The 26,379-nt window shown below is 36.6% G+C and overlaps 1 protein-coding gene across 1 annotated transcript in view; it reads right to left on the bottom strand.

Annotated features, from left to right (window-relative positions):
* The window catches only part of PTPRQ (protein tyrosine phosphatase receptor type Q), a gene marked incomplete at both ends in the record, with an annotated part of 146,358 nt that overhangs the window by 32,020 nt on the left and 87,959 nt on the right, over window positions 1-26,379 (bottom strand). Inside the window, 9 exons of the mRNA XM_082008794.1 lie at window positions 372-471; window positions 4,519-4,592; window positions 5,001-5,223; window positions 6,462-6,620; window positions 7,210-7,276; window positions 7,910-8,154; window positions 10,384-10,570; window positions 14,341-14,462; window positions 20,995-21,327. Of these exons, the coding sequence (XP_081864920.1) occupies window positions 372-471; window positions 4,519-4,592; window positions 5,001-5,223; window positions 6,462-6,620; window positions 7,210-7,276; window positions 7,910-8,154; window positions 10,384-10,570; window positions 14,341-14,462; window positions 20,995-21,327 (1,510 nt within the window). The remainder of the gene's footprint in view (window positions 1-371; window positions 472-4,518; window positions 4,593-5,000; window positions 5,224-6,461; window positions 6,621-7,209; window positions 7,277-7,909; window positions 8,155-10,383; window positions 10,571-14,340; window positions 14,463-20,994; window positions 21,328-26,379) is intronic.

Genomic DNA, 26,379 nt, shown 5'->3' with positions numbered 1-26,379 from the left:
ATTCAGAGTATTTACTTCATATCAAGCTGTCAGTAGGTCTGGCCATCATGCTAACCTCAGCCAACTGACACTGATTTGTATCCTCATCTCAAGTCAACAGAGAAGTGGCTCTGAAAGGTTAAGATAGGATACTGCTCTTGTTTGCCCTCTGGAGAAGCTTGTTTTTCTCCTTCTATGGAGGTTAGCCCCACCAGATTAAGTTAGTCTTTGTGAGTCCCTCCCTAAGTCTCTACATTAAAGAAAAAAAAAAAAGAAAATACAATACATTTTGAAATGACAGATTGGTTCCACTTATAGGACTGTTTCAACTCTTCTTTAAAACATTTTTGAGGGTTTGCAAACATGGTATGGCAAGGATACATAAATCTCACCTTGCAAAAGCATATACTGCGGCCACCAAAAGAACAACTGAAAGTATACACAAAGTAACAGCAAGGATAACTTCTACAGATCTTCCTGTCAGTCCTTCACCTGCAACAGAAAGTGGAAATCTAATATTTCATAGATTCATTATAATTTTTACATTTCTGGCAGGGTGAAATCAGGGAGCAATGTGAGACAGGCACTTTCATCACAAGACAACTGCATCGATTATTTGTCAGTCAAAGAGCTGCTCAGGAAAGAAAGACATAACAAAATGAGAAACGATTTATTTAAAGGTTCCAAAGCATTGCTGAGCTATGTAATACATAATGCTAATAGCATATGCCTACAGCTGTATGTGCAGCCATCTACTTGTGCTTTTCAGGTTTACCTGCTAAGCAGGTTAAGGTAGGTCTGCACTGCAGTAACATCAGTCTGAACACTGGCCTGAGCTGAACTCCTGCTTCAGCCTCTGTGCAGCCAAGAACAGACACACTGCTCCATTGGCTAGAAATAATCAAACTCCAGAAGTGGAAAAGGAAGACCCACAACTCTAAAGCTATGAGGTTTGCAGCCATCACTCACAGGCAAAAAATAAAAGATGCTTTTTGGAGATACTCTCCTCAGGGTGCTGAAAGAACCCACCTAATGACCGACTCTGAACTGTCTGGATTACTCTGCCTTACTCATCATTAACTCATGCTCTTTATTTATGTAGAAATTGGTGATATTGTTAGGAATAACCACCAGCAAGTAAAAAGTTATCATAAAGGCCTTTGTGATAAAAAGGTAAAGGTGCTGGTATTCTCATCAGTCCTTCCAGGTGAGAACAAAGGCTCATTCAATCTTTCTGTGAGATTACTGTAGACCACAAACAACATAAATAAGCAATATCATACCTATATGAAAAGATAGAAATAATCTTGTGATACACAGAATTTAGTTTCCAAAACACCTGAAATAATTCTTCCACTGCATTAGTAAAGTCTCAGGTGCAACACTGGATCATCCAAGGTCAGAACCACTTAGGTCAAGAGAAGACAACAGAGAAGAAAAGCAAGTATATAGAAAACTGTTACAAAGAGAAAAGGAATTAACAAGTCCCTGCCACTCACTGATTTCTGTGATAATCTTAGTAATGTAGAAGAACAGAAGAATCTCCAGTGGAACCTTTACAACAGTTCTATTTATTTTCCACTAAACAGTGAAGTCAACAGTTAACAGGTTAACCCTACAGTTAACCAGGCCAAGCATTGCCAATGTTATTAAACAAAACAGTGCTGGCAGAATACCCACCAAGAATAAAAAAAACACGTTTTCTCCTACTTCTTCACAACAGAGAAGGAATACATGTCTGTAGAGATGATCATGGGCAAAGGGAAGGAGACAAAACAGAAGATTTGGCATTGTAGGAAAAATAGATATTATGCAACTAGCACGCAGTCTGACATCATGTTGTGTAATTCTGAGGAGCTGCCACTCAATACATGACAATAACAAATTGCAACGACAGAATATCATTCGGTAGGTTTCTATGCAAAAGGCAGTGTCAGGAAAATCCATTTTGATTATTTTCTGTCTCACTGGCTTTGTATTTCACATGGAGAATGGCTACACTTAGACAGGACTACCAGCTGCCCCACAATGATTTGCTGGACTAGCTATCAGAGCTTATGAAAAGGTTATAAGCTGCCTTGATGTATTAGAAGTTTAAACAGGATTTGCCACCACATCTTAATTATCTCATGGAAAAATCCTGACCTTTCATTGCAGTATAGACATTACTTTTGCCATGTCATCAGTCATGAGTTATGAGGAAGAAACTCCACTTCTCCAGCTCGAGAGAGCTGTGGTACTCCAAGTATTGTTGAGTGGGAGGGCCATATTAAAATGTATCCTTTACTATAATTAAAAAAATCATTATTGCAGCTGTGTATTCAAATAGTTTCTGCTTTAGTGTTCCTCCCTAGCAAAATTCCTATTGTTTAACAAGGGCATCTGATGTTTGTCACAGAGAACTCTCTCATAGGTTTTCCTTTTTTTTTCCTGCTTCAGACATATTTAACATGCAGTATTAAATTGCAGATACAGGGTTAACTTTCTGCTTTTTCAGATCAAAGACCTACCTATACTATAAGTAAATGTAGAAACTAAATAAATCTAGTCATGAAGACCTCTGCCAAAATTCACATCAGTCTTTTATCTACTAAAATGAAAGTTTCATGTTGGAAAAGCATAATGATTATCACAAAAGAAGATCATTACTTTAAAAGGAAATTGCAATTCTGATTTCAGGTAGCGTAGATTTCCTTTGAAAAGATACTGTTGTTACAAGTGGAACAGAAGTCATTAGTCACCAAGATACCTAACAGCTATTGATCTTTCTGGTATGCTTTCTGAGTTATGCTTCCAGATTAAGTCTGAAGTTCATATAACCAAAGCACGTTGTATAAGGAAACACTTGGGCAAGGTTCCTCAGGTTATGTGTCTCAAAAGAAAATGTGCCTGAGAAAGTCTACCTTCCTTTATTCACTTAATATGACATCGGTAATGGCATTGTCAGTGCTGTATCTTCAAAGCCACTCAACTGCAGTACCTGCATCACTTGTGATATATCAATTTGACGTTGATTTCACAACACTTTTGTAAGAAAGCATAGAAAATTAAGTTCCACTTAAGTTTTGTTTCTTGTTGGATAGGCTCTGAAACTTAAAAGTTAAGGCCAGTCAAGAGTTTGCTGTAGTGCTCATTTTAAAAGCAGTGCTTGATGTTAAACTTTAGCATGGAAGGCACTGGAATATGTGTATCAGAAGCCATGGATATCTGAGGAATTTATCAGGGCTATTTTTGTTTCCTATTGCATTTTATTCAGCATACAAACAGATCTTGCTTCTTTATGATCTACATCAAAGGAGAAAGTGTCACAAGTTTTCAGTAACAGTACAGAAGCAAATTAATTACACTATCTGCCTGCCACAAGCATAATTTCTATTATTTTTTTTTCTTTATGATTTCTTTGAGGATTGCAGAGTTTTCTGTTAAAAAGGAGAAAGCTGCCCAGAGAACTGGATACAGACTCATTTTTGGTAAACTCATTTCCCCCAATCTTCCCGCGACAGAAAACATAGTCTCTCTCTTACTGGGCAAGCTATTTGCTTCATTGGCTTAGAACATTTAAACTCAGAACATAATAAAGACAACTTTTGTGTTGCACTTTCCAAACATTCAGGGCTATAGAGAAATAGTGCCAGATCCTTTCAGAATATTCAGGTAGTGAATTAGCATTTCAAGATCTTCAGTATCAGATCATGTAACAAATTTCTAACATGGATTAAATGAATAAGGGAGCTCATATCACAGAAGATGAATGCCAAATGAAAACTATGTGCCCACTAAAATTCTTCTGAGTACTCATCCAGTTGTCTTGGGATCCCTTTTCAGAAAGTCAGGGCTAATGCTTAGCTAAGTAAGTTTTGGCTTACCAATATATTAAAAGAACTTACAGATCTTGTTGCGATCTGCTACAACAGTCTTCATTCCCAATTTTGGGGATAGATCCACTCTGCCATGGGGGAATTTATGCTGGATTTGAGACCCCACAACAGCTGGCCTATTGGCCAGTGACATCAGAACCACAGGAGTTCTATTAGACAATATTCATTTATTAATTAATAAAGAGCTTTGTCTATATCTAAAGCATGAAGGACTAAAAGGTCATGTGCTCAGACGAGCTGCCACTAGAAGGAACGATCTGCAGCTGAGAGGTTTCCTACACTAGGCTCAGTGGAATAGCCCTACATCCAACAGAGAAGGAAACTGCACAAACAGTACAGCTTCTGGCAGTTCACCAGTTAAGATGAGCTATCCTGGCAAAATGGTATTTTCATTGTTATAACTGAATCTCTGCTAACAAACTTTGTCAACTGCTTTTTCATTTAACAGTCCAGGCTGAGGTAAGACCACTTGACATCTTCAAAAGGACATACAAGGGAATGGATGTGTTTCCTCACCAGGCATCAACCATTCTGGTTAGGCTAGGTCCAACAAAAATAGAGATTATTTACCTCAGGGAAACCAGTCTACTAAAAATAAACATGGAATTGTCTAGATTCTTTTGAAATAGAGAAATACTTTAATAAATTACACTCTCCTTACCTAAAGTTTTGACAGGGTCAGAATAGTCAGAATCTGTAAACTGTCCTTTAACGTTAGTTGCTCTGAACTTAAATCTGTAAAATAAACCCAAGAAAACTAATGAAATAAAAGTTTATGTTAATTTCCTTAAATAGTATTTCATTTAGAAACTAAAACCTATTTTTCAGTTTTAGTATAAGATAAACATTATTCACCTGCAAAAGTGACATCAAGGACTCAATCAAACTATATGAATTATTTATGTTGAATTTGGGCTTATTTAATTTAGGAACTCAGTAAGCATATTTTGTTACCTGAAACATTTAAAAAAATTTATTGTCTCACATATTTATGCTTGAGCCAAAAAATTTAAAATTAAGACATATGAAGATCATTTCAATCCCCACCTTTTTATAGTTGAACTACTTTTTTTGTATGTTTGTATAAAAGTATATTTCATGTAAATCTTTCTCTTGGATAAACATAGAGACAAACGTACTTACAGGTATTGCTTTCTTGGTTTCAGTGGGCCATTACATATTTTGTCCTGACTGCCTGGTATCATACATGTAGTATCAGCACCTATGACATATATCTCTTCTTTGCCACTCAGATCTTCTTTTCCTTCTATACATGGTGGATTTGGAAAGCCTTCATTTGTAAAATATGGCCTAGGTCTGTTGAAGTAGGCATCATACCACTTAGTAACATTCCCATCATGCTGAGCTATTGTCAAGAAAAGAAATAATCAGAAACAATTTACATTCTAAGCACACTGTAATTAAAGAAGTTAAATAGGAAACTATTTTTTTTTAGGAGCTTAGCATGGTATCGGTGCCATTTACACAACTAAGTCTAGAACTGTACTTGCACTTGGACCCAAATTTCCTTATTATCCACACTGTGCATATTTTGCTAACTCAAAGTGAACTGAATCACAACTAGAAAATTGCAGGGGCAGTCTTGCACATGAGCTCTGCCTGCAGAGGGTATCACTTGTGCAAGCCACTTGGCTTTGAAACTGAGCGTGGCTAGCAAAGACAGTAGAAAGTGTTTTCGCTGAAGACAGTAAAGACTGTTTCATAAATGAAAGTACTAGATTTCCATAGGTGGTCAATACCCAGCAAATCAGGAGAAAAATCTTCAAAATGTTGCTTAACACGGTATTTGCATATCTACTGCAGTAGATATGAAGTAAATGTCTGTAGGATTAGTGCTAAAATGCAAAATTCAGAAGAAGGTGAGAGATAATGTGCATTCATTTAATGTGAATGCTCTACTTCTATACTTTCAAAACAAGCAAAACAAAGGAATTAAATTCCTGGAACTTGTCCTTCTTAGGTAAAGTAAGCCTGACTATATGATGTCCTATCATGAAACTCCCATTCACATTGGCAGGCAATTACTCAAAAGAGCATCATGGCACAGCTCATATAAGTAAATGTTCATCAGTCCATACAAGGGAATACACATTCTAACCCACAGTCTACAGAAGGGATTTATATAAATCCCTCTGCCCCCATTATGAAATGGAAATATCAACTGCACATGACTGCACTCTTTCACAGGCAACACTAATAGCAACAGAAGAAAAATCTTGGGAAAAAAAGTGTCATATTTATTTACTTTTCAAAAATGTTCAAAGGTATTATTCTTCAAGGAAATGGTAAATAAAGAAAATGTAATGATAACAATAGGGCCAAAATAATATTGGTGACTTCAAACAGCATGGATCGCTCTTCATTGGCAAGTGTTCCCAAAATCCAGTACCCAGCCCACAGGTACTGTGAAAGATACTTTGCTGTTAGTACTGTTGCCACAGCTAAAGTGACTTTGTTAGCTGTTTTCTAATGTGAAATTACTGAGACCCAAGAAAAGAAATAAAAGAGAAAAGATGAACAGCCTGAAAATAAAGCAGTAAAAGACCCTGAAAACAATTTTCAAGAGAACTTAGAAAATTCTACCTCCAGCTTCCACAACAAGAACTTGTATCTTCTTGATAGGACCATGATCATCACTGTAATAACATATTGGCATTCTGATCGTAATTGTTGTAGCTGTGACGAGTAACGCCCCATTGGAATCATAAACTGGTGTTGGTTTCTTTTTAGGTCGTGGTGGCTCTGTTTTTTCAAAAAAGATATACCACAGAGTTTTGTTTTAAAATGTTTCCACTACAAATATTTTGTTCAGGCACATAACTCTGGTATGCAAGATATATCTTCAGTGTATTTTCAGGGACAACTTAATGTTCTATTTAATTCCTTAAGACTCTAAAAACTTTATTCTGATAAATGCATCTGCATATCAGTTTTCAATTAAAAGAGAAAACAATAAAAAGAGCGAGTCTTAGTTTTTCAATGAGTTTCAATCAATTATTGTATTTATTTCCACAACTGCGATACTGTATACTTAGCTATACCTCTGTGATATCCTTCTAAGCTGCTCACTAATGGCAACTAAAATGCTGAAGATACTTCACTGAGTCTGCACATGGTTTACAATGTCCTTCAGATATGAATAGCAAATGATCAGTGATATGCAGCAAAATTGAGCACTGCAATTCAAGGCTATCAGTTATGTGTTCCAGTTCCTACGTTATGCAGCCTCTAAATAATAGACAATGGCACCCAGCTGTGTACTCACAGGTAGAACAGCGATTTCATCAGCATTTATAGAGATTTCAGCTAAAGGGCACTTTATGAGACATACCTTTGATATCCATGGTTATTTTCAATTGAATTTTTGGCCCTGCACCAGCACCATTAATTGCATACACCTTAAAAAAACAAACACTTGTTTTAATGAGCATTTGTAATAGCTTCAAATTGGCCAAATCTGGATATATTTGAATCAACAATGAATGCTGAAACACTCCTTTTGCCATTCACACTTTGATAGAACTTACTTCATATTTCTTTACAATCCTAAGTACAGTAACACTTTATCGTTTGTAATGTAGCTCTTAGAAAAAGGAGGAAAACAAGCTCACTTAAACAGTTATGTCACCTCCTCTCATGTTCTAGTCTCTGACTATTTGAAAGGACTTCATGCACATACTTCTAGCAGGCTTCCCTTGCAGAACTGGACCTTTCATCTGAGCCAAATGAACAACGCAAGTGGGGGAACTAAGAGAGATTTAGTCTTGTACCTGTGACGATGTGTTACAGGCTGCTTTGCTTTATATTCTGTGGTCCAGAATATAAAGCTAACCACTAGTGATGTGTCCTGCTCCCACTCACCCCACCCTCTTCATTTCTCTCCTCATTCCTCAGACATATCTCTCTTCACACCCCAGCTAACATCCTTGTCATGAAAATCTCATATTGAGCCTTAGGTTTATGTTCCCTGTTCAGACTAATCTCTCACTCGCATCAAAGAAAAAATCCAAAGAAAAAGTATCAGTTCTTACGCTGACATTATAGGTATGTCCTCCTTTTAGTCCTTCTATCATGGCAGTGACTGACTGATCTGTTTTATCAATGACACTAAGGTTGTGGATCTGGATGGCAGCAGGGTCATCTTCATTGTACACCATAGCTTGATACACTTGAATATTTCCATTTGGTTCGGATGGCGGCACAAATGTTACTTGGAACTTCGTTACTTCGTCTGGTATCTTCTGAAACGTTATGTTGTTAGGTGGGTCTTCAGGCACTGAAATAAATATTTCAGTGATCCATTTAACCAGTTTACTACTATTGCTATTAGAGTAAAACCTGAAAAATTACAAACTATATTTTTGCACATCAGTATTATTTGATTGGTATTTTCTTTTTTTAGTAAAAACATCTCAAATACTTATTGCATACATAAATATTTATAAAGAAAATAAAAAGTTAAATATTTACTGCAATACTAAAAGATAGCACTTAATGCTACAAATATTAGAAATAATTATTAGATAACCCTCAGTAGTTTCTACTCAGAAAAGTTTCTTCCAATCTTCTACTCAGAAAGCCTGAGGGCATCATTATACCTTGAAATACATCCGGTGTAAACAAATTCTTGCATGGGCTGACAAGCAAGAAGCAAGTGTTAGTCTTGAGTATCCCTTTCTGAAAGCCCTCTGCCAAGAGCACGCTCCCTCCCAACATATAAACAAGCCACCATGCTCCTAAGAGTCTCTGCTTATCACAGCTAACGCTTTAGGAGAAAACTTTGAACTAGCCGATGCACAGACACAAACAAAACACACATTTTTCCCAAAGATGTTTTTTTGCCAAACGCTTATTCCAGTAGCTTATTCTCAAAACGGCGAAGGTATAAATCATTTTCCCAATATCCCTAGCCAAAAGAAAAGGCTGTAACATTCTTTCCAGGCAGCTAAATATTTATTGCTCTACCTGTGCAGGCAAGTGTGTAGCGTGACCTCTAAATAGTGAAATCAAGCAACTGAAGGTAAACACATTTCCTCAGCCAAGGATTTAGATGCAGTTGTCATACCTTCTGGTTTTTTTTACACCAGCCAACAAATGCTTACCCAGGCTTCTCTGGAGTAAGTCTGTGTAAATTGGGCCTAAGTCAGCCATATGCTAGACTGTACAAAGCAGATGAGACAAGATGAGGTGGAAAAAAATAACTTTCTTCTCTAGGGTTACTGCACCTTCTAATGTATCAAATTTTTACGTAAGAGAAAGGGCTACCAAAAAAGATAGCTCACAGGCTAGATCCAGCTACCACCTAATTTAATCTTCATTCATTTTTCCACAATAAAAGACTATATCAGCCTCCAGGGATATAAACAGGTCATGAAAACATTAGAATTTAATGTATTAAAGGCATTAGAAGGATATATACACACTTATACTCTATGATATCATATCATTAGGGACATTGGATTTTCATACATCAAAAGAAAGATAAATGATAAATACAATCACTGTGTAGTGTGTCTAAACCTGAAATCAACCTGAGTATTGAGTATATAGCTAAAACAGCTGACTGGCAGTTAACCTCACTAGAGGTAAAGCAATTGTAGTTTACACACAATTGATAATTAGTTTGAATGAGACAAAATGTCAGTATCTTTTCAGAAAATATTTTTTTGTTGTTTGTTTGTTTAAATATGCGTAGTGAACAATTCAAACAAGCAAAGATAGTAGAGCATAACCAGGAACTACGTATGTAAATCTAGGACTATATCTTCCTCATATACATCTGTTTATATTTTCCTAAGCAAATGCTATCTACTTTTCTGTAACATAGCCTCTCGGTGTCATGAGGTCCTCATACAGTCCCTTACTCTCGCCTCTCAGCTTTATTTATCCGGGTAACTTAATAGCATCAGCAAATTTTTTCACCTTAGTATATACCTCATTCTCCAGATTGTTTTGAATCTGTGGAGCTGACTCAAGCACAGATCCCTGTGGGCCTTCACTAGCAACCTCCTTCCACTCAGAATACCCAGATTTTGTCCTCAACTCAGTACAGATACTATTTGTAAATGGTGGGATTCACTTCACTTATTTTTTATGTTTAAATTTGCATCAAGACCAAGGATGTTGTATAGAGTTTTCAATAGTCCCTTAAGGGAAACAGGCACCTCCATAAGGGAGAGTCGTCCCTTCCTAAGACAGATAACTTAGATGCTAATATAGATAGGACTTCTCTTTATTGACTACGGAAGTAATCTAGATGTCTGTGTTTCACACATCCAGATTTTTCATGAAGCAAGTTAAGATCTCTTCATTACTAAAGGTAAATCCTAATATTTATCACCATCACTTTTTTTTTGTTGCCTGCCATGTTTTTAAATATTAAAGAAAAAATATTTTGAGAACAAATTTGCATTGTGTGCACCATGTGTTCAAAATTCTCATTTATTTGTTAGATGAAAGAAAAAATGCAAAGTTTGATCTATATAAAGTAGAGAAAAATACAAACCTGCTTCAAAAGTGGAGACAATTACTGGAGAACTAGCCTTGCCTTCAATGAGTGCAGCATTAACATCGCCCGTAAAGGCAATGATTACAACAGAATACCTTGTAAATGCTTTTAAATCACAAATTTCTAAGACTTTACCCTCATCATTTGTCTTCAGAAACTGAGCTTTGTAATTGTCATTATCTACCTGTAAAATAATAATAATAATAATAAATTATTACAAGACTTGAAACAGCCAAAAGCAGGACATTATTATTTGAACACCTTATTTAACTTTCACCTTTCCACTTTTCTTAACTATTTACATAAAAGGGTTCACAAGAAGTCTCTAGCTACCAAGACTAGAAAGCTGCACAGGGGAATATGCTCTTATCTCACCCATGTGTTGCCTCTTTAGCACATCATGTAACATGGGATTAAGAAAATGGGCTGTTTGCTTGGTGCTGTCTTCCACCAAGCAAACATGAACTGATTGGTAGACCCTGGGCCAGGGGAGCTGTAGTGACCTGAAACGGGAATCAAACTAGGCAGAGTTCCAGAAGATGAGCGGCTATATAGGAGTAAATTGTTTGGAATACAAGAAGAAAATTGAGCAGCAATATATAATCTTGATGACACTGCAGAAAGTGCAGCTCCTCTTGGGATACATTAATAGAAGCACTACTTATAAGACAGTGGGGAGGGAGTAATTCTCTCACTAGAAAAGCTGGAAAGCAGAAATAACTGGGGTTCGATCTGGAAAAGGGACGATGGTGGAAGACATAATAATAACTTCAAAATATAAAAAAGGACATTACTAAATTGAAGATAATCCATTGTTTCTAGTGTTCATGAAAACATAAATTTTATTTGTACCAGAAAAAGACTAGAATTAAAAACTGTAAAAAATGCAATGATAAATATGTAACTAAAACTATGACTGTAAGTTTAGTTTAAACTAGAACAATCTATCAAGGGTTGCTGAGCAATTTTCAGCGCTGGCCATTTTTAAGAACAGGATAATGAATCGTTTGTGAAGAAGATTTTAGGTACACTTGTTTCTGTGTTAGAGCAGGATATGGACTAGATTACACCTTGGGATCCCTATCATCCCTACATCTCAAATAATCTGTAGTTCTCTAGAAAGATCTACAGAACTGGGCTTTATATCCAATTAATCACTTCTAAAGTTAGATTAAAAAAGGAGAAAAAGGAAAAAATTGGGAGCTTTTCTAGTGTTTGATCAAGTACCATTTAGAAAATCCTCTTTATGTCTATTCCCACTACTTCAGTTAATGATGTTTTCATTATTGTTTCTTCAGTGTGTAATTTGAAAAGAGGATTAGGTAGCTGTACAGTAGTTTTCCCACTGGATGAAATCTGTATTAAATGCAGCTGCTAAAACATTAGAATATTTCAAGCATACCTTTTATTTGACAGATATGCATCTATTCCCACTGAGAATTAACCTGAACTAAACTTTCTGATGCACTAAACAGACATTCATTTCCTGGGATAGCCATCAAGAGCTGAAACACTTTTTCCTATCTGACTATCAAAAATCTGGCATATAAATATTTACACAAGAGCTAAAATACTGTATGATTAAAATTATTTCTATTCTTTCTGAAGTTTAATGGTTCATTTCCATCTTCCTTATTCATTTTCAGTAATGTTTTATTCAGGACTACTTCTAATTATAGTAGGCAACAAGACAAACTAAAATATGACTTGGAGAAATAATAATGAGGGAGTACTTTTTAGGTTTTCTGATCTATAAAACTGCAAGGAACATCCTAGCAATTTAAACAGAACCCTAATACAGTCACTAATGAATACTAATGACTACCTTTTAAGAACAAAGACAACATAGAGTAGAAATCTGAAATTATTCTGTTCTGTGAGCCTACTTTTATAAATTCTTAAAGATACTCAGTTGAGAACTAAAATGAGTGAAGTTATACATACAGCCAGTTTGTGGAATTTGGAGTCTTCATAAAAATTTTCCCACTGGGACAATAAAATATATACTCAAATTTTCACTGAAAAAGGTTGTGACAGCTTTATTGGCCTCTAAGAAGGAATAGATTTGTCTACAAAGATGATTATCTACAGAACTGACACTTCCAGTTACTGATCATTAGACAGACACCACTGATTACAAGGAATCCCTAACCATAAAGCTAGATATCTGAAATACATTTGAAAAAAACCCCACTTTGTAAAAACAAAACCAAAGCCCTCCAAATGGAACATTTAAAACAGGTTTTTAAGTTCCTTCCAAATGCTGGCAGGCTCGTATGAAACATTCCGTAGTTCAGCTAACTTTAGGAATTTTACTATAGCTTATATTGATAAGGTATTTATAACATTTTCATAGTGTAGAATGAGATGACACCCTGTTTACAATTTAGGAATTATCAGACAGAGAAGAAATTGTTTAAATATTAATTAAATATTACACACAAAAAATCAAGCTCTGAAAATTAAATTTGGAAGTTTTATCAAAAGCATGAAAATAATTTTTTCTGTTGATGCACAATAATGCAGTTTAGTCAAAAGTGACAGGAACTTTTCACGAGGAAAAAGGCTTCTCTATCTTCAATAAAGGAGAAATAAAAATTCTTATGTAGTTTCTAGTGACCTACCCAACAGGCCCAGGAACCATTCCTTCCCTGTTAGCATTCCCCTTATTATTCTATGTCCTCCATCCTGTCATACTACTTCTGTGGTAAGTGTATTCAGAACTGAACAGATTGCACTCTACATATTGTACAATGAAGTTAGAGGAAGAGAAAATGGCAGGACTACACATTACTCTGTCTTGTAACTTTACTGAGGAGCTTAAAAATAATTGGCCTTTTTTTACTAATCTCCTTAGAAATTTTGATTGCACAAAAATCTCAGCATTAATATTTTAGCATATCTGTAATTCTTATGACCGATTCCGAAACATTGAAGATATACACATATCAATAGCCTGACTCGCGTCTCAGAAAATTGAAAGAACTTTCTATTTAAAGTCTTCAGATAGTTTGAAGTAGTCTGTAATTTTTTTTCATATTATCTAACAGATTGATTCAGGATTTTTGAAGCTGCAAACAGCAAGTATTCCTGTAAATAAAGGAATTTACACATATAAATACAGGAATTTACAATATATAGGAAGTCTGGTAAACGGCTTCCCATTTTCACTGGCAGTCCTGTTTGTATAATTTCCGGAAGAACAGGGAACCTATATCCTACTTAAAACTTCTCATGTGCTCGAACTTAGAAAGTTTCATATCTTGCCACCGGGCAGGAAATGAGGTTTATTAATGGTTGTTTTAAGGAGTATTATAAGGGTAGTAGAGGATAAAGAAGAGAAAGGCCACTAGAGCTTTTCTCTCATGTCAGCCTTTTTTTGCTTATAAAGATCAAGAAGAAAGAAGTATTATTGCTGTGCTACCAAAATACAGCTAATCTGATGGACAGAGCACAAGTGGAAAGTGGGAAATCTAGTTTGACTTTAAAGTTTGCCCTCTGATATGCCCTGTAGCTTTGTACAAGTCACTTCCTTTTGCGAGGCTCTCCACTCTGTGGTTTATAAAATCATGACAATGAACTTTTCCTTCCTTTGAAGAAAAAAAAAGTCATTATTATTTTTACTGGTAAACAGCATCATTATTGTTAGAAAGAAGTACCCCCCTGTGAAGCTCAGCTACTGTTTTTCTGTATGCATTTATACCTACACTTCTTTTTCTCCAAGACCTCTTATTAGCACACATTTTTTAGTAGCAAGTAATTAATTTACGTCCCATTAAGAAATTTGTAAATGTACAATTAATTCTTATGTGGAGTTTATGTGGAAATAGACACAGTCATATTGTTTTTCAATCCAGTTTATACTGCCCTGTAATTTCTTTAAGAACTTCTGCTGTGGTATTTATATCACCAAACTTCTGTGTTACTACCGACAATAAACCAGAGTTGCCTTACTGAGGTAATGTCTATGAGGTAGCATGTTGGTCCAGTAATGATGATGGGTTCACTCCAGCTGATATTAATACTGTGAGAAGATGTAGCTAAAACAGTCACATTTTCTGGAGGACCATCTGGAGCTGTAGAAAAAAATATGCATGTGAATCATGACCAAAGAAGTTCACAACAAATAACCCAGTAATTTTAGTAGCGAGTAGAGATTATTTTAACTTAAAAAAAAAGCCCAAACTTTTTCATACATGTACCATTATACACTGCTTAAATAATTATAACATTTTTTCTTTCTTATTTATAAAGCATACAGTGGGATTTAGAAACACATCTTTCATTGCAATTACTACAAATTTTCTAGAGTATGAACTGCCTACAACTTCATCTTAAATTGAAATTATAGAGTTTTTTAATTACAAGTTATTTTGTATGTACTCTACATGACACAAGCAAAATATATATACAACTTTTTAGACAAATAGGCAAGCGTAATATATTAATTTATGCTAAATGAATCATTGAAAGAACAAGAAATTGTGAAAATGTAGGTCTTCTGCAGGCTAGAAAAAATTTCCAGCAGTGTTGGAAAGTACTAGTACAAAGAATTTTATACAGAAAATAAATATTTTCTAGTTTCATTTCAACTTACTATTAACATGTTGAGAAACTCTGGAAAACACACAGGAAAAAGTGATAGGAATTGTAAGCGGGCCAGAACGTTCGTATTAAGAAATGGAATTTTCCTAAAACTTCCTTTTGTCAAGGTGAATTAACCTAGTTATTTCTTATTAATGAATAAAAAAAATCATGAAAACATAATAACAACACAGCAGTTCTTAGTAAGTGGCATTACTTTTTCATAATGACCATGGTAAATTTAAAGAAAATAAAATTTGGAATAGTAGTGACAACAGATTTGTAGGTAAGGCCAGAACTTGGCTGCATAGTGCGTTTGTTTTTTGTCTACTACAACAGGCAACTGTGATACATACCAGTAAACAGCCTGTTATAGAAGCAACAACAGATTTGTTTCACATTTCCAGAATTTGGCTTCATAGTGCCTTTTTTTAATCTACCACAAAAAAATACAACTATGATTAATGCGTATCAGTGAACAGTCTGTTACAAAAAACAATAAAAGTGATCATATCTAGCCTAATCAGAAGATGCAGTCTCTTTTCTCAAACATGATTAATGATTATGCATTTTTTCACCATCAATCATTAGGTAAGAGGGGTTAATGAGGAAAATTGGAGTGTGTACAAGGCTACTTAGTTTTTCAGGTAGAAAACAGGTTAGGAAAAGGAAAAATAACATGGAAGGAGGTATTAGTGAGGAAAAATAATAGAATTTTGCACTTTGAAGGTGAAAATTTTGCATGATGGTTGCAGAATAAAACAGGAAGATTTGGGAGTTGATAAAGTGCTATGAAGAGTTTAGGGTATTGGACAGAGAAGGTAGTTTGCTGTGCTGGGATTAGCAGGAATATAGTAGACTTTGTAGGCAGAATCAAATGCAGCCATTGGAAGCAGTCCCCCAAAAAACTGAATAGCATGGAACAACTGAATGAAGAACATACGTAACAATGAGTTATGAAAGTACATGAGGGAAGTTGAAAGGAGACTGCTCAGAGAAGGCTATTGAGTGGGGTGCTAGAACAGATACAACAAAATATATGTTCCCTAAATACTAGAATTAGTGCAAATTAAGCTTATTTTGCAGGTAATGCATGTCAGACTTGTTGCTCAAAGAGTGTCTTTGAGCGTCAACAATGCTTTCTGTAACTATGGCAGTGGTATTAACTTTAATGTCAGCTGAAATTTCTGAAAAACAGTATAACAGTATATATATATAGCTTCTTCAGTCTTGGTTTCCGAAAAAACAAAGTTTCCAAAGACAATTTTCCATTCCTTTTTAATAGCATTAACGGAGCATTTAGTCTCTCAATAGTTTTTTTTTCAGAAGCCAATTTATGTTTACGCAATAGACAACGCTGGTGTGAAATAATTTTAAAGTATAATCTAATCTACAAATTATCCAACTTGAAGTTATTTATATGGATAATTTCCATATACAGTTTATTTGATACATTTTTAGATCTTTGCAAGAAAATTCTAACTGAGTATGCCTTATTTAAGATACTTATCTAAAATACATCTAAGCGTTAATACCTGGTTTATTTTCATCATCAAAAGCACGATATCAGACATTAACTGAATGATACTGAAATTTAGGAATATTTTCTGAAATAACCTGTATAATTAGAAAGAAAACTAGAAAATAAAATGTGTCTAACATGTCTCGTGTCTTACAAAACACATCTCTTTAAAAACTGTGTTTGCTTCAGCGGGTAACTGCCACATTCTGATTTAGGTTTGTTTGTGAAATGAATCTAGTCAATACGAGGCCATGATATCACTATACCCCTTCTCTTATAAATCACAGCAATTTACTCAGTAGAAATGACCTAGTCTTATTCTCTCATTCCCCCATAATCCAATCACTTCCTCTCATAAGCACTTTTCTCCTGGTTTTCACAATAATGCATTTTCTGTAACTAATAACCATCATTTCCTGATTATCATGCTTCTATCCTTGCACAGGAATGTGGGTCTTATGGAGGTCAGGGTCATCTTTCCCATCCATCTGTGTCCCGATGCTAAGGCAGCAGTTAAGTGTGTTAGCTTGAAGATAAGTCTGGATAGCCCATCATTTAGCATAATCCTCAAAAATAAGACTGAATACTTCAGTCTTCTGACAGAAATTCATGTTTGCCAGTTTGGTTAAGACCAGCCCTTTTTTCTTTTTCCCAAACAAACATTAAGTGTGAGGTTCAGTTACTTCATTTTATAATCACCTAGGTTACTTTTACCTATATTTAAATATTTGTATCTTATATTAGGCCATATTTACTTTCCAATGTTTAGTTCTGAGAGAATAAAAGGAACAAAAACCCCCAAGATCTCTCAGGTAAAAATCTGCCAGAAGAAAGGGAATACGACAAAAGATGTAATCTCATTGCTTTTCATCATACAGAAACATTTCTTTAAGTATACCAAGCAACTGGTTTTCAGCAGGGATTGGGAAAGAAGGTGCTGAAAAGAGAAGCACAACCCTCTGCCCCATGCATCTATGTCTTAGCCTTCATGGGACATTCAAACATCTGGGATTTTCCTCTGTATCTCTGTATATCCTGGCATTAGGAGACTTGGCAGTGCACCAAAAAGCCTTGCACTGTGTAACTGCACGAGATCCAACGTGAGGTCAGTGATCTCACTGCCATTCATTTTCCACCTAACACTGACCCTCCAAAGTGATTTTTCTCATCGAAAGCACAAGTTTGACCCATCTTTTTCTCCTTATAAATGTAAAAGGGAAATATGGGGTACGTGCAGGTGTGAGGGAACAAAGTTTCCCCAGCTATGGAAAACATTTCTTGCCCTTTCCCTTACTGTGACACAGCTCTGTGATCTTCTGTACTGGTAACTACGTAAATCTAGGTTATGTTGAGAATATTTCATCTTGCAGAGTAGATTTGGCTCTTGGGTAATCCATCAGCTAAGCAATAACAGTGCCATCAAACTACTTTATGAGACAGTAGGACAATTCCTGTGAGAATAATCTGCAAGACAGAAGGCTGAATAGTTTATCTGTGTGATGTGAGAACCAGGCTGTATTGAAAAACCTGTAACATTTTCCATGGAGTAATGCTATAACCACTTTCAGTACAGAGTACAGCCGTTTTTTGTTTGAAATTTGCAAATGAGTTAAAGAATCTTAAAAGAAATTCCTGTAGCCTTAAATTTACTTTCATTATGAACAACTGAAATAAATAAGATCCTTGCCTTAGTAACTAGATATTCAGAATTGTTAGGTATTTCTGCTTTAGCACAACAGTCAAATACTCAGCATTTGTAAAGAATATTTAGTGTTCCTGTTATGTAATTTTTACTGTTGTTGAAGTTTCATCTCTTTATTTTCTAGGAACTGAGTCTAACAGTTTTCAGCCTAAATGCAGTAGCTTCCTGAATATATGTATAAAAACTAGAGTATTTTCCTTAGGATTGAGAGAAACAAAAATTTCTGAGAACCCAATTATTTCTGAAGAGAAATCATTTGACAATTATTTCACAACCAAGGTAACTTTGCTTTTCTCAGAAGCAATGTCTTACAGAGGCTTTTCTTGAAAATCAGAAACAGGGGCTAATTTCTGCCCTCAAATCTGCAAACACAACTCCCATTGATTTTATGGGCTAAGTACTCGGGCTATTTGACATAGCAGCTAAGCACCCTTAAGCCCTAACAGACCCTGTATATTGGCTGTGTACCAGCAGGCTAATCCAGAGGATGCTTGGCCCAGTCCACGAGGGAAAGGAGAGGGGGATCAACACCTGTTCTCTGGATACACTCCGCGAGGCTGCCCAGAGTGCTGGGTCAGGTATTTGTGCATCCTGAATTCCTCTTCCCTGCAACAGGCAGGACCCTTTGCAAAAGAAAGAGAGGAACTAAGGTTCTTCAGTCTGTCTGACAATATTTCTAAAGACTAGTCTTTGGAAAGTATGAGGTCAGGTAGCTAGAGACCTGCCCTTGCTAAAGCTCAGCCGCTGCTCAGGGATGCTCCCAGCGCTGCTGAAGCGTGCTGGAGCTGCCAGCTGGCTACCCAGCTGTGACATGTCGCGTTCCTCTTTTCTTCCTCCTCAGCTGATTGCCATTACCCCAGGAAAAAGACCGGTGCCCAGCCATGATATCTGGAATAGTGCCCATGCTTCTTTGAGTCACAGCAGTGTATTTTATAGGCAGCTCATCTCTTGATGTGTCACTGATTTAGCTCACAGAAAATTTGTCACTGCCCACTTCCCTCACCACCGACACGGCCCAGCAGCCCCAGACACTCGGGCTGGAAGAACTGGTGAAACTTTTTTAACTTTTTTACCCCACCATCATTTGTTAAACTAGCTAATAGAGCACGCAGAGGACCTACTGCTGAGAACAACGCTGTATTAGCACGGAAAGGGCTTGTGCGATCCAATGAGATTTTTATACTTTTAACTACCATCCCCTCAGTGGGACTGAGAGGAAACTAGTTCTCTCCTAAACTAAATTATCACTCTCCAGAGAGGGCATCGTAAAGAGGATCCTACCTTCATGTGATTATATGTGTTTTGTTTATCTGCCTCTCTGTCCAGTTTAAATCCCTAACTTCCCTAAACTTAGCAACAATTTTTGGACGATAAGTATTTGCATATGTCAGCAGCTGAGATCTATCCATGTAATAGTAAGAAACCTCCCCAGAGCTGTTGTCTCAAGAGTTGCACAAATTCTGTTAGCTATTTTCTGCTCCACCTGAGGTTATATGCTTTTTTGATGATTTTTTTTTTCCACTTTCATTTAAAACATTGCATTAATTTCTAGGCATAGTATCCCCATACGAACCACTGGGCAAAGAAGTAAGTGCATGTGAGAATGACTCTGCAGCTGATTCTATTACCTCTCAGTCCGAAGGGCTGCTTCTATGCTTTATGTGAAAAATGGTCTATTCTCTGATGTTCACTATCGTGGTGTCCAATTCTCTTTGCCCTTTGGGGCTTAGACAATTTCTCATCTGCAAATGAAGACGACACTATTTCCTTACCTAGTAGAAAGATTATGAGGTATTTGAGAACAGATGGCTGTATTACTGTACAGAGAGTGCATAGATACTATGAGGATCATTATATAAAAGCCTCCTGGACTCATATCACATGACTGTACAAACATGAATGGAACAAAGTAAGTATGTCGACTATTGAATAGTCCTTAGTACACAGCTGTTTACATCCTTGGTATCCCTATTATGATTACTTTGGAAGGGGAAAGGAGTGAAGGAGCTGTGATTTAGTCAGGTCACTCATGGTGGTTCTCAGTTGTTCTACATGGGTCAGAGGCTGGATCTCAGATGTGCTCTGAACTAGGCTGGCTATGGACTGGGAGGGAAGGTCATATGTCAACATGGCAACTTCCTAAATAATTTATGCTTCATGTCCCCTTCTCTCAAATATCTAGTGATGACTTATCTGTGATAACTAACTCTTCTCTTACTTGGAAACCGAAATCCTCAGCTGAGGCATGACAGTCCCAATATGTGTCATGACAGTGCTGTATGCCTACTCTGATTTGTAATCTCTTTAGCTGGATATATTATTGGAAAGAAATCTGAATCCCTCTGAAACAATTGCTTAAATTCTATTACCAGGAATGTACCGCAGAATTTCAGAAAGTGTTATGACACTAGGGAACAGACTTTTAGTCAAAGAATTAAAAAAAGGACTGCTTTTCATTGACACATCCCACATGTGGAGATGGATTGAAAATGGTGTATCAACCCAAAGTAGCCAAAATTCAGACTTACCAATTCTAGATGCAGAGTAGAGCTGAGGAATGAAATTGCTGTTGGGTAAGCAGGAAACATACTAGAGCATCCAAAAGGCATTAAAATCTGAAGTAGTGTCAAGTATGCATACCAACCACATGATTTATATAATGATATTTCACACATGAAGAGTTGCAATAAATCCTTATTGACTTCATTAATATTATAGGTCTATGAAGAAATAACTTCTACCAGGTGTTCTTGCTTATTTAGGCAAACATCACATTGTTACAGAAAACATTCTTACTTACAGCCAGGAAGTGTTTGCGTAGAGATCCAAGGTGAAGAATTGCCGTAACCAACATTGGTACTGGCAGCAACTGCAAATCTGTACCATCTGTATTTTTTCAGTCCATACACTGTCTCTTCTATCCAGTCATCCATCACATTTTCATATAAATATTGATGTATCTCATATTCAATACATTCCTTAGTTTCCCAGTCACTGCAGTGGATGGACTGTAGCTGTGTGGTAATCTTGTAGTTTTGAAAGTAGCCAAGGATAGATTTCGGTGATCTCCAATTCAAGGTCACACTTGTTGATTGCACATTGGAAAAAACAATATCCCTGGGAGCACTAGGAACTACAAATTAAAACACTTGTAAGATATCTTCATTTGAATGAAAAGTGATTGCGACTATAACCCTTTTATCCAGTGTTGAAAAAGTATTTTAATAAGCATGTCTAAAGACCAAGATTCAATTTCTTATGGTTAACAGGGAGTAATTCCATTGGTGTAAATCACACCATACATATATAGGTGGTGTACATGTACTATAGTTTTTGAAATAAAGAAAAATACTTTTAGCTGTGGCATGCAGGGCCAGCTTTGAGAGGTGTGACATTGCTGTTGCCACATTTGGGGCTATGTCTCAACTGGGGGAGGGAGTATCAGCAAAGTTATTTTTGGCCTACCCATAGCATCTTTTACTGCTGTTGCTAACTGGGATTCCTCACCTCTCACTTAGAAATACTCATTTGTCTCCTTCTCTCTTGGTAACATATGAAATCCTCAAGCAACACCTCAAGGTTGCATAAGTGTCCTGTTTCACCTTCTGAATGGAAAGTACCAATACATTCAATGTGTTTGTCTATCTTTATATAGGTGCTTTACAAGCTGTTCATTAAACAACAAATTAAAAGAATGCCAACAGGAAGAGCTAAATAGTATGGCAATACAAAGCAAAAAAAAGAAACTTTTCATAAACTTTGCTGCCATGTATTTATATACATACATATACGTGGGTATACACAGGTTATATTCATGTGCCTGGAGACAGAAGTAGTGCGTGGATGTACATACATACACACACACATGCAAACACATTTATCCATATCTATATTAAGCCAACAGTATACTCCCAGCTCTTGCAGACTGGATGCAACATATGGTTTTGTGCTATATCACATAGTCATACAGTAAGCTAATATTATCTCTAAGACTCTGTAAGATAATACTAATACTCTCTGTGGCAAAAACTGTGCAGAGAAATCAGGTCAGAAATCATTTTGTGCACTTAGCTTTAAAGAGTGCTTTAGAGTCTTTGGGGGAAGAAGTACCGCTGGTAAAAGAAAAACACATGATACATCCTCAAACTGAAACTGAAGAGGCCCCAAGGCTTACATAAAGAATAAAAGGATCCCAAACCAACGTTACTGGGGAAGAAAGAGAAAGCCCTCTGGTTTTTTTTCAGCCTCGTGGGAATATCTGATCTCTGCTTTCAACTGCAACAATTTGTTTATAAAAATCATCACAATATAATGAGCTGAAGCCTCTCCACTAAATATGAATATTTAACAAGAAATGTAAATTCTGAGTGAAACCAAGCTGTGACGATAAAAAGGCTGAGAAATTCAAATCCCTTCAAATGACCCCAAAGCAGGTGGAGCCTGCAGGAAAGGGGTCAGCCACAGGAACCGTGCGTGGGCACTTCTCCTGTCCTTCCACTCCGCTCTCACTCACGCATACACAATATCACAGCATGCAATAGTCCCAAATGCTCCCACCCTGCTACCCATTAAGTAGACACAGAACAAGAGCAAACTGTCTAAGAAAAATGTCTTTGCTAGAGCCAACTTTCAGTGTCGTACTCCATACTATCAAAATTAAAGTTGTTTTGCTCTGTTGTTATTAGCATTAAGAGAAATACAGGAAGAAGTAAATAAAAACAAAACAGGCAATAACCTTCTTGCTTGATCACAGTTTTGGAGATGCAATACTCAGTTTGTCTATTTTCAAAAAAATAAACACTGCAATATTTTCATATAAGCTCTATAAACTATACTTTCTACTTGAGTAAATTACAGGAAAGGGCTTAGTTTGACCATTAGTTAAAGGAAAATAAAGGTAGAGAAATGTTCAATGGTTACTATAAAAAAATCTCTATTTTTCTTTAAAAAATACTCTATTGTAATAGAAGCTATTAATATCTGTTAAGATACTGCAAAGAATATTAATCTTACATGCTCAATGATGATGATGATAATAAAATGTGGGATAGAATGGATAAAGCTATTTAAGTGAAATAAAAGTCACCCAGTCTCACTCTGAACTTGAATTAAAGTGTTTTTAAGACCCAATATTTTATATTTCAGAAATTTAAAAATTAAGAGTCAATTCCAAAGACATCATAACAGATCAAAATTAAAGGAATTTAAAAAAATTCAATCCTCCTCACTTACAGGAGATGACTCTTTTTTTCTTAAGGAATATGACCTCACCTTCCCAGGCACACAACTTGGGAACTTTTGCTGTGATAAGAACAGCTAGCATTGGCCAGTTATTGGCAGGAATAAAAGTGTGAAAGTATGTAACATGGCGATGGAAACAACTGGCTCTGATGCCTCTTAGTCTACCATTACTAACTTTCATCTGCTGAAAACTGACTATTGGACTATACTGCCATTTAAAGGAAAGACTGGACTAAATACTGAAACAGTGGCTTGGAATAAAGCAGATAGATAGATAGTAACAGGTTGCTTGATGGGTGCCAAGAAGAAGGTGGAAATATGTACCTTCACTTGCTCAAACGTGCACGTGGTTGAGCCATGGCTGGCACAACTGCAATCTCAGCACCGAAAACAAGGTAGGTTAAAGAGGCTAGTCACAGGCAGAAAGAGCAATTGCCCATGTTCTAGCCACCACGGTGGGCTTTCCTTCTCAAGGAGAATACACTGGTCCCTCAGCTTAAAGATGGATGATGCCATCAAAAAGAATTGAGAGCTAGAAATGCGGCAATAAAGATGGAAAAGATGCTTGGCAATTTCACAAAGCTAGAAATTATATCAGGGAAGATAATAGTGGCTCAGATTTGTGGGCTCTCACTCAGACCAACAAAAGTCTAATGAAGCCAGCCTCCATGAGCTCTCCTTGTATTTGGTAGAAAGAGACAAACCCCCGAGAGCAGGGAAAGAATGGGGTGCGGGAAAATGATGTGTCTCTTTACGTCTGTCCCCTAGAAAAGCGTCCTTTTTCTCACTGACTACAGATGGAGCCCATACAAATTACTCTCACAAGGCTGAAGACAGTCTCTGTGATTATCCCGGCAAGTGATACTACATCAAAACCACCATTTTGAAATAGAAGCTTGCAGGTGTCAAGATAACAGACAGACTAGACAAGTACTTCTTCTTCTTTCATACAAAAACTTTTATTTCTATTTTACGTTGTCAGTTTTCCAGTTTACTAAGACCCATATATGCATAATATTTCTAGCCTATGAAAGAAAGGGTCAGTTGGCAGAAGTCATAGGAAAATTTTCTCCGCCAGGGCCTAGACATCTTTAAAATGGAATCAGAGCCTTAAACATTAGTCAGTTTAAAATCTAGTTCATTTCACGCCATTTCTTACATAAAGAAATGAAATAAAAATGGTATCCCTCCTTAGAACAAATTAAATGATATGATCTGAATCCAGAGCAAATCAGAGGTTTGCTCCGAGGGCCAGAGTGAGGAGCAGTGACACCCAGTGGCACAGTGTCCCTTGCATTTGATGATTGTGTTCAATGAGACAATTTCTAGACACTATGCTATTGGGTTACAGATACAAAGAGGATTACAATTACTCTAGCATGGAGAATCAGATTTCCATTCCTTAAGAATTACTAAAATTCCCCCAACTTTTTCTGTCCACAGATGGTACTGATTTGAACAAACCATTCCATGCTTCCTAGAGTAATCATGCAGCTTGTTTAAATTTTCTAAACATGACTCGACGACGATGAAGTGATCACCATTCACACTAAAAGCAATTAAAGCCAAAAATTGCATCTTCGTGAATTATTCTTTCAGATTAAATTGGAACTGTAACAAAGACATGTGTCTGCTCTTATACACTGCTGCTTTGACATGTGCCTAACAGGAACTTTATTATTATTCCTGGCTTCCAGAAAGGTGTACGTAAAGAAAAGGCATGAAAAGGCTGTGATTGTGGCGGTGTAGGACACTAACTGTCTAGGACTGTGCCTGATTAGCTAGGTGAAATTCTAGTGCTAATCCCATAGTTAATTTCCCAGGCATCACAGGTAGGACCCCCTAAGTCTCATCATCATATATCTGACAGTCTTTCCCTATTCAATTATGTTGCATTTGCTATAATTCAGCTAGCTCCGGCAGTAGGGAGTTTTTCAAAGTCTGAAATTTTTGGTGCAATGCACTCTAACATTTTCCATTTAATAGCTTTTAATTCAGCTTCTGAAAGCCAGCCAGGGAGCTGGCAGAGAGGCTGTCTGTGAAATGCTGGTGAATTCAGTTTCTGGACTGGAGGAGGAATGAGGTATTTTCAAGTTCATCCACCATTGTTCACAGGATGGCCAAACTCCAACAAAAAGTGCCTGAAGCCAGATCCGCATGGGATTTTAAGCTCCTAAAACCTATTTACGTGCCTGAACTCCCACTAGTTGACAGGAAGCTAAGCACCTAAATAGAAGTTACTTTCACAGAGCTTGGCCCCAGTTCCCTACGCTCATCTGGTTGCAATGCTAATCAGCCTTACAGCGCTGGTGGACTGCTCTGAGATTAAGTTTTTATTTGAGAACCTAAATGAAAGGAAATTCTGGTAGAAAAAGCACCAGGACTGTGCAAAGACTCAGATCAAGTTGAACTGGGCCAGTGGAACTGGTTTAAACCAACAGAAATAGTCAGTAGAAAAAATCTTATTCACAATGCAAAGATAACCTAAGGGCAGCAAAGGACACACATGCAAAAAAATCCACTGGAAAAGAGAGAAGTTACAGCTTTCTGTAAAGACTTCTGTGGACAGCAATGACTACAGCTGCGCGGGCCAGGAACAGAAGACAGTAATATGATACGGCATAGTTCCTAACGAAGTTAATAAAAAAAAGTCTGCCTACAGAACAGCTGCTTGTAGCTGGAGTTTGGATTAAAAGAACAGCGGCAGCCTAGAAGTCTGTTGGGTGGTATTAAGAGCATCAATAGGAAGAAAGTGAAGCACAAAGTAGAACAGATAGCAGTGGGCACACAACAAAAGAATCTTCAGAAAGTGGAGGTATCTGAAAAGAAAATGAACGTTCTGTATTGATTATCTCTATTAATTTTTGAAAGCTTAGTTACCTGAAGGAGTTCCCTGGGTTAAGCTGATATCCCTGATCATAGTAAATAGTACTCTAGTATAGAC

This window comes from Phaethon aethereus (genome assembly GCF_964289735.1).
Source record: "Phaethon aethereus genome assembly, chromosome: 1".
In the NCBI taxonomy this organism is placed as follows: Eukaryota; Metazoa; Chordata; class Aves; order Phaethontiformes; family Phaethontidae; genus Phaethon; species Phaethon aethereus.
Note: the sequence above shows the minus strand (reverse complement) of the source record. Positions and strands in the feature narration are given on the sequence as shown.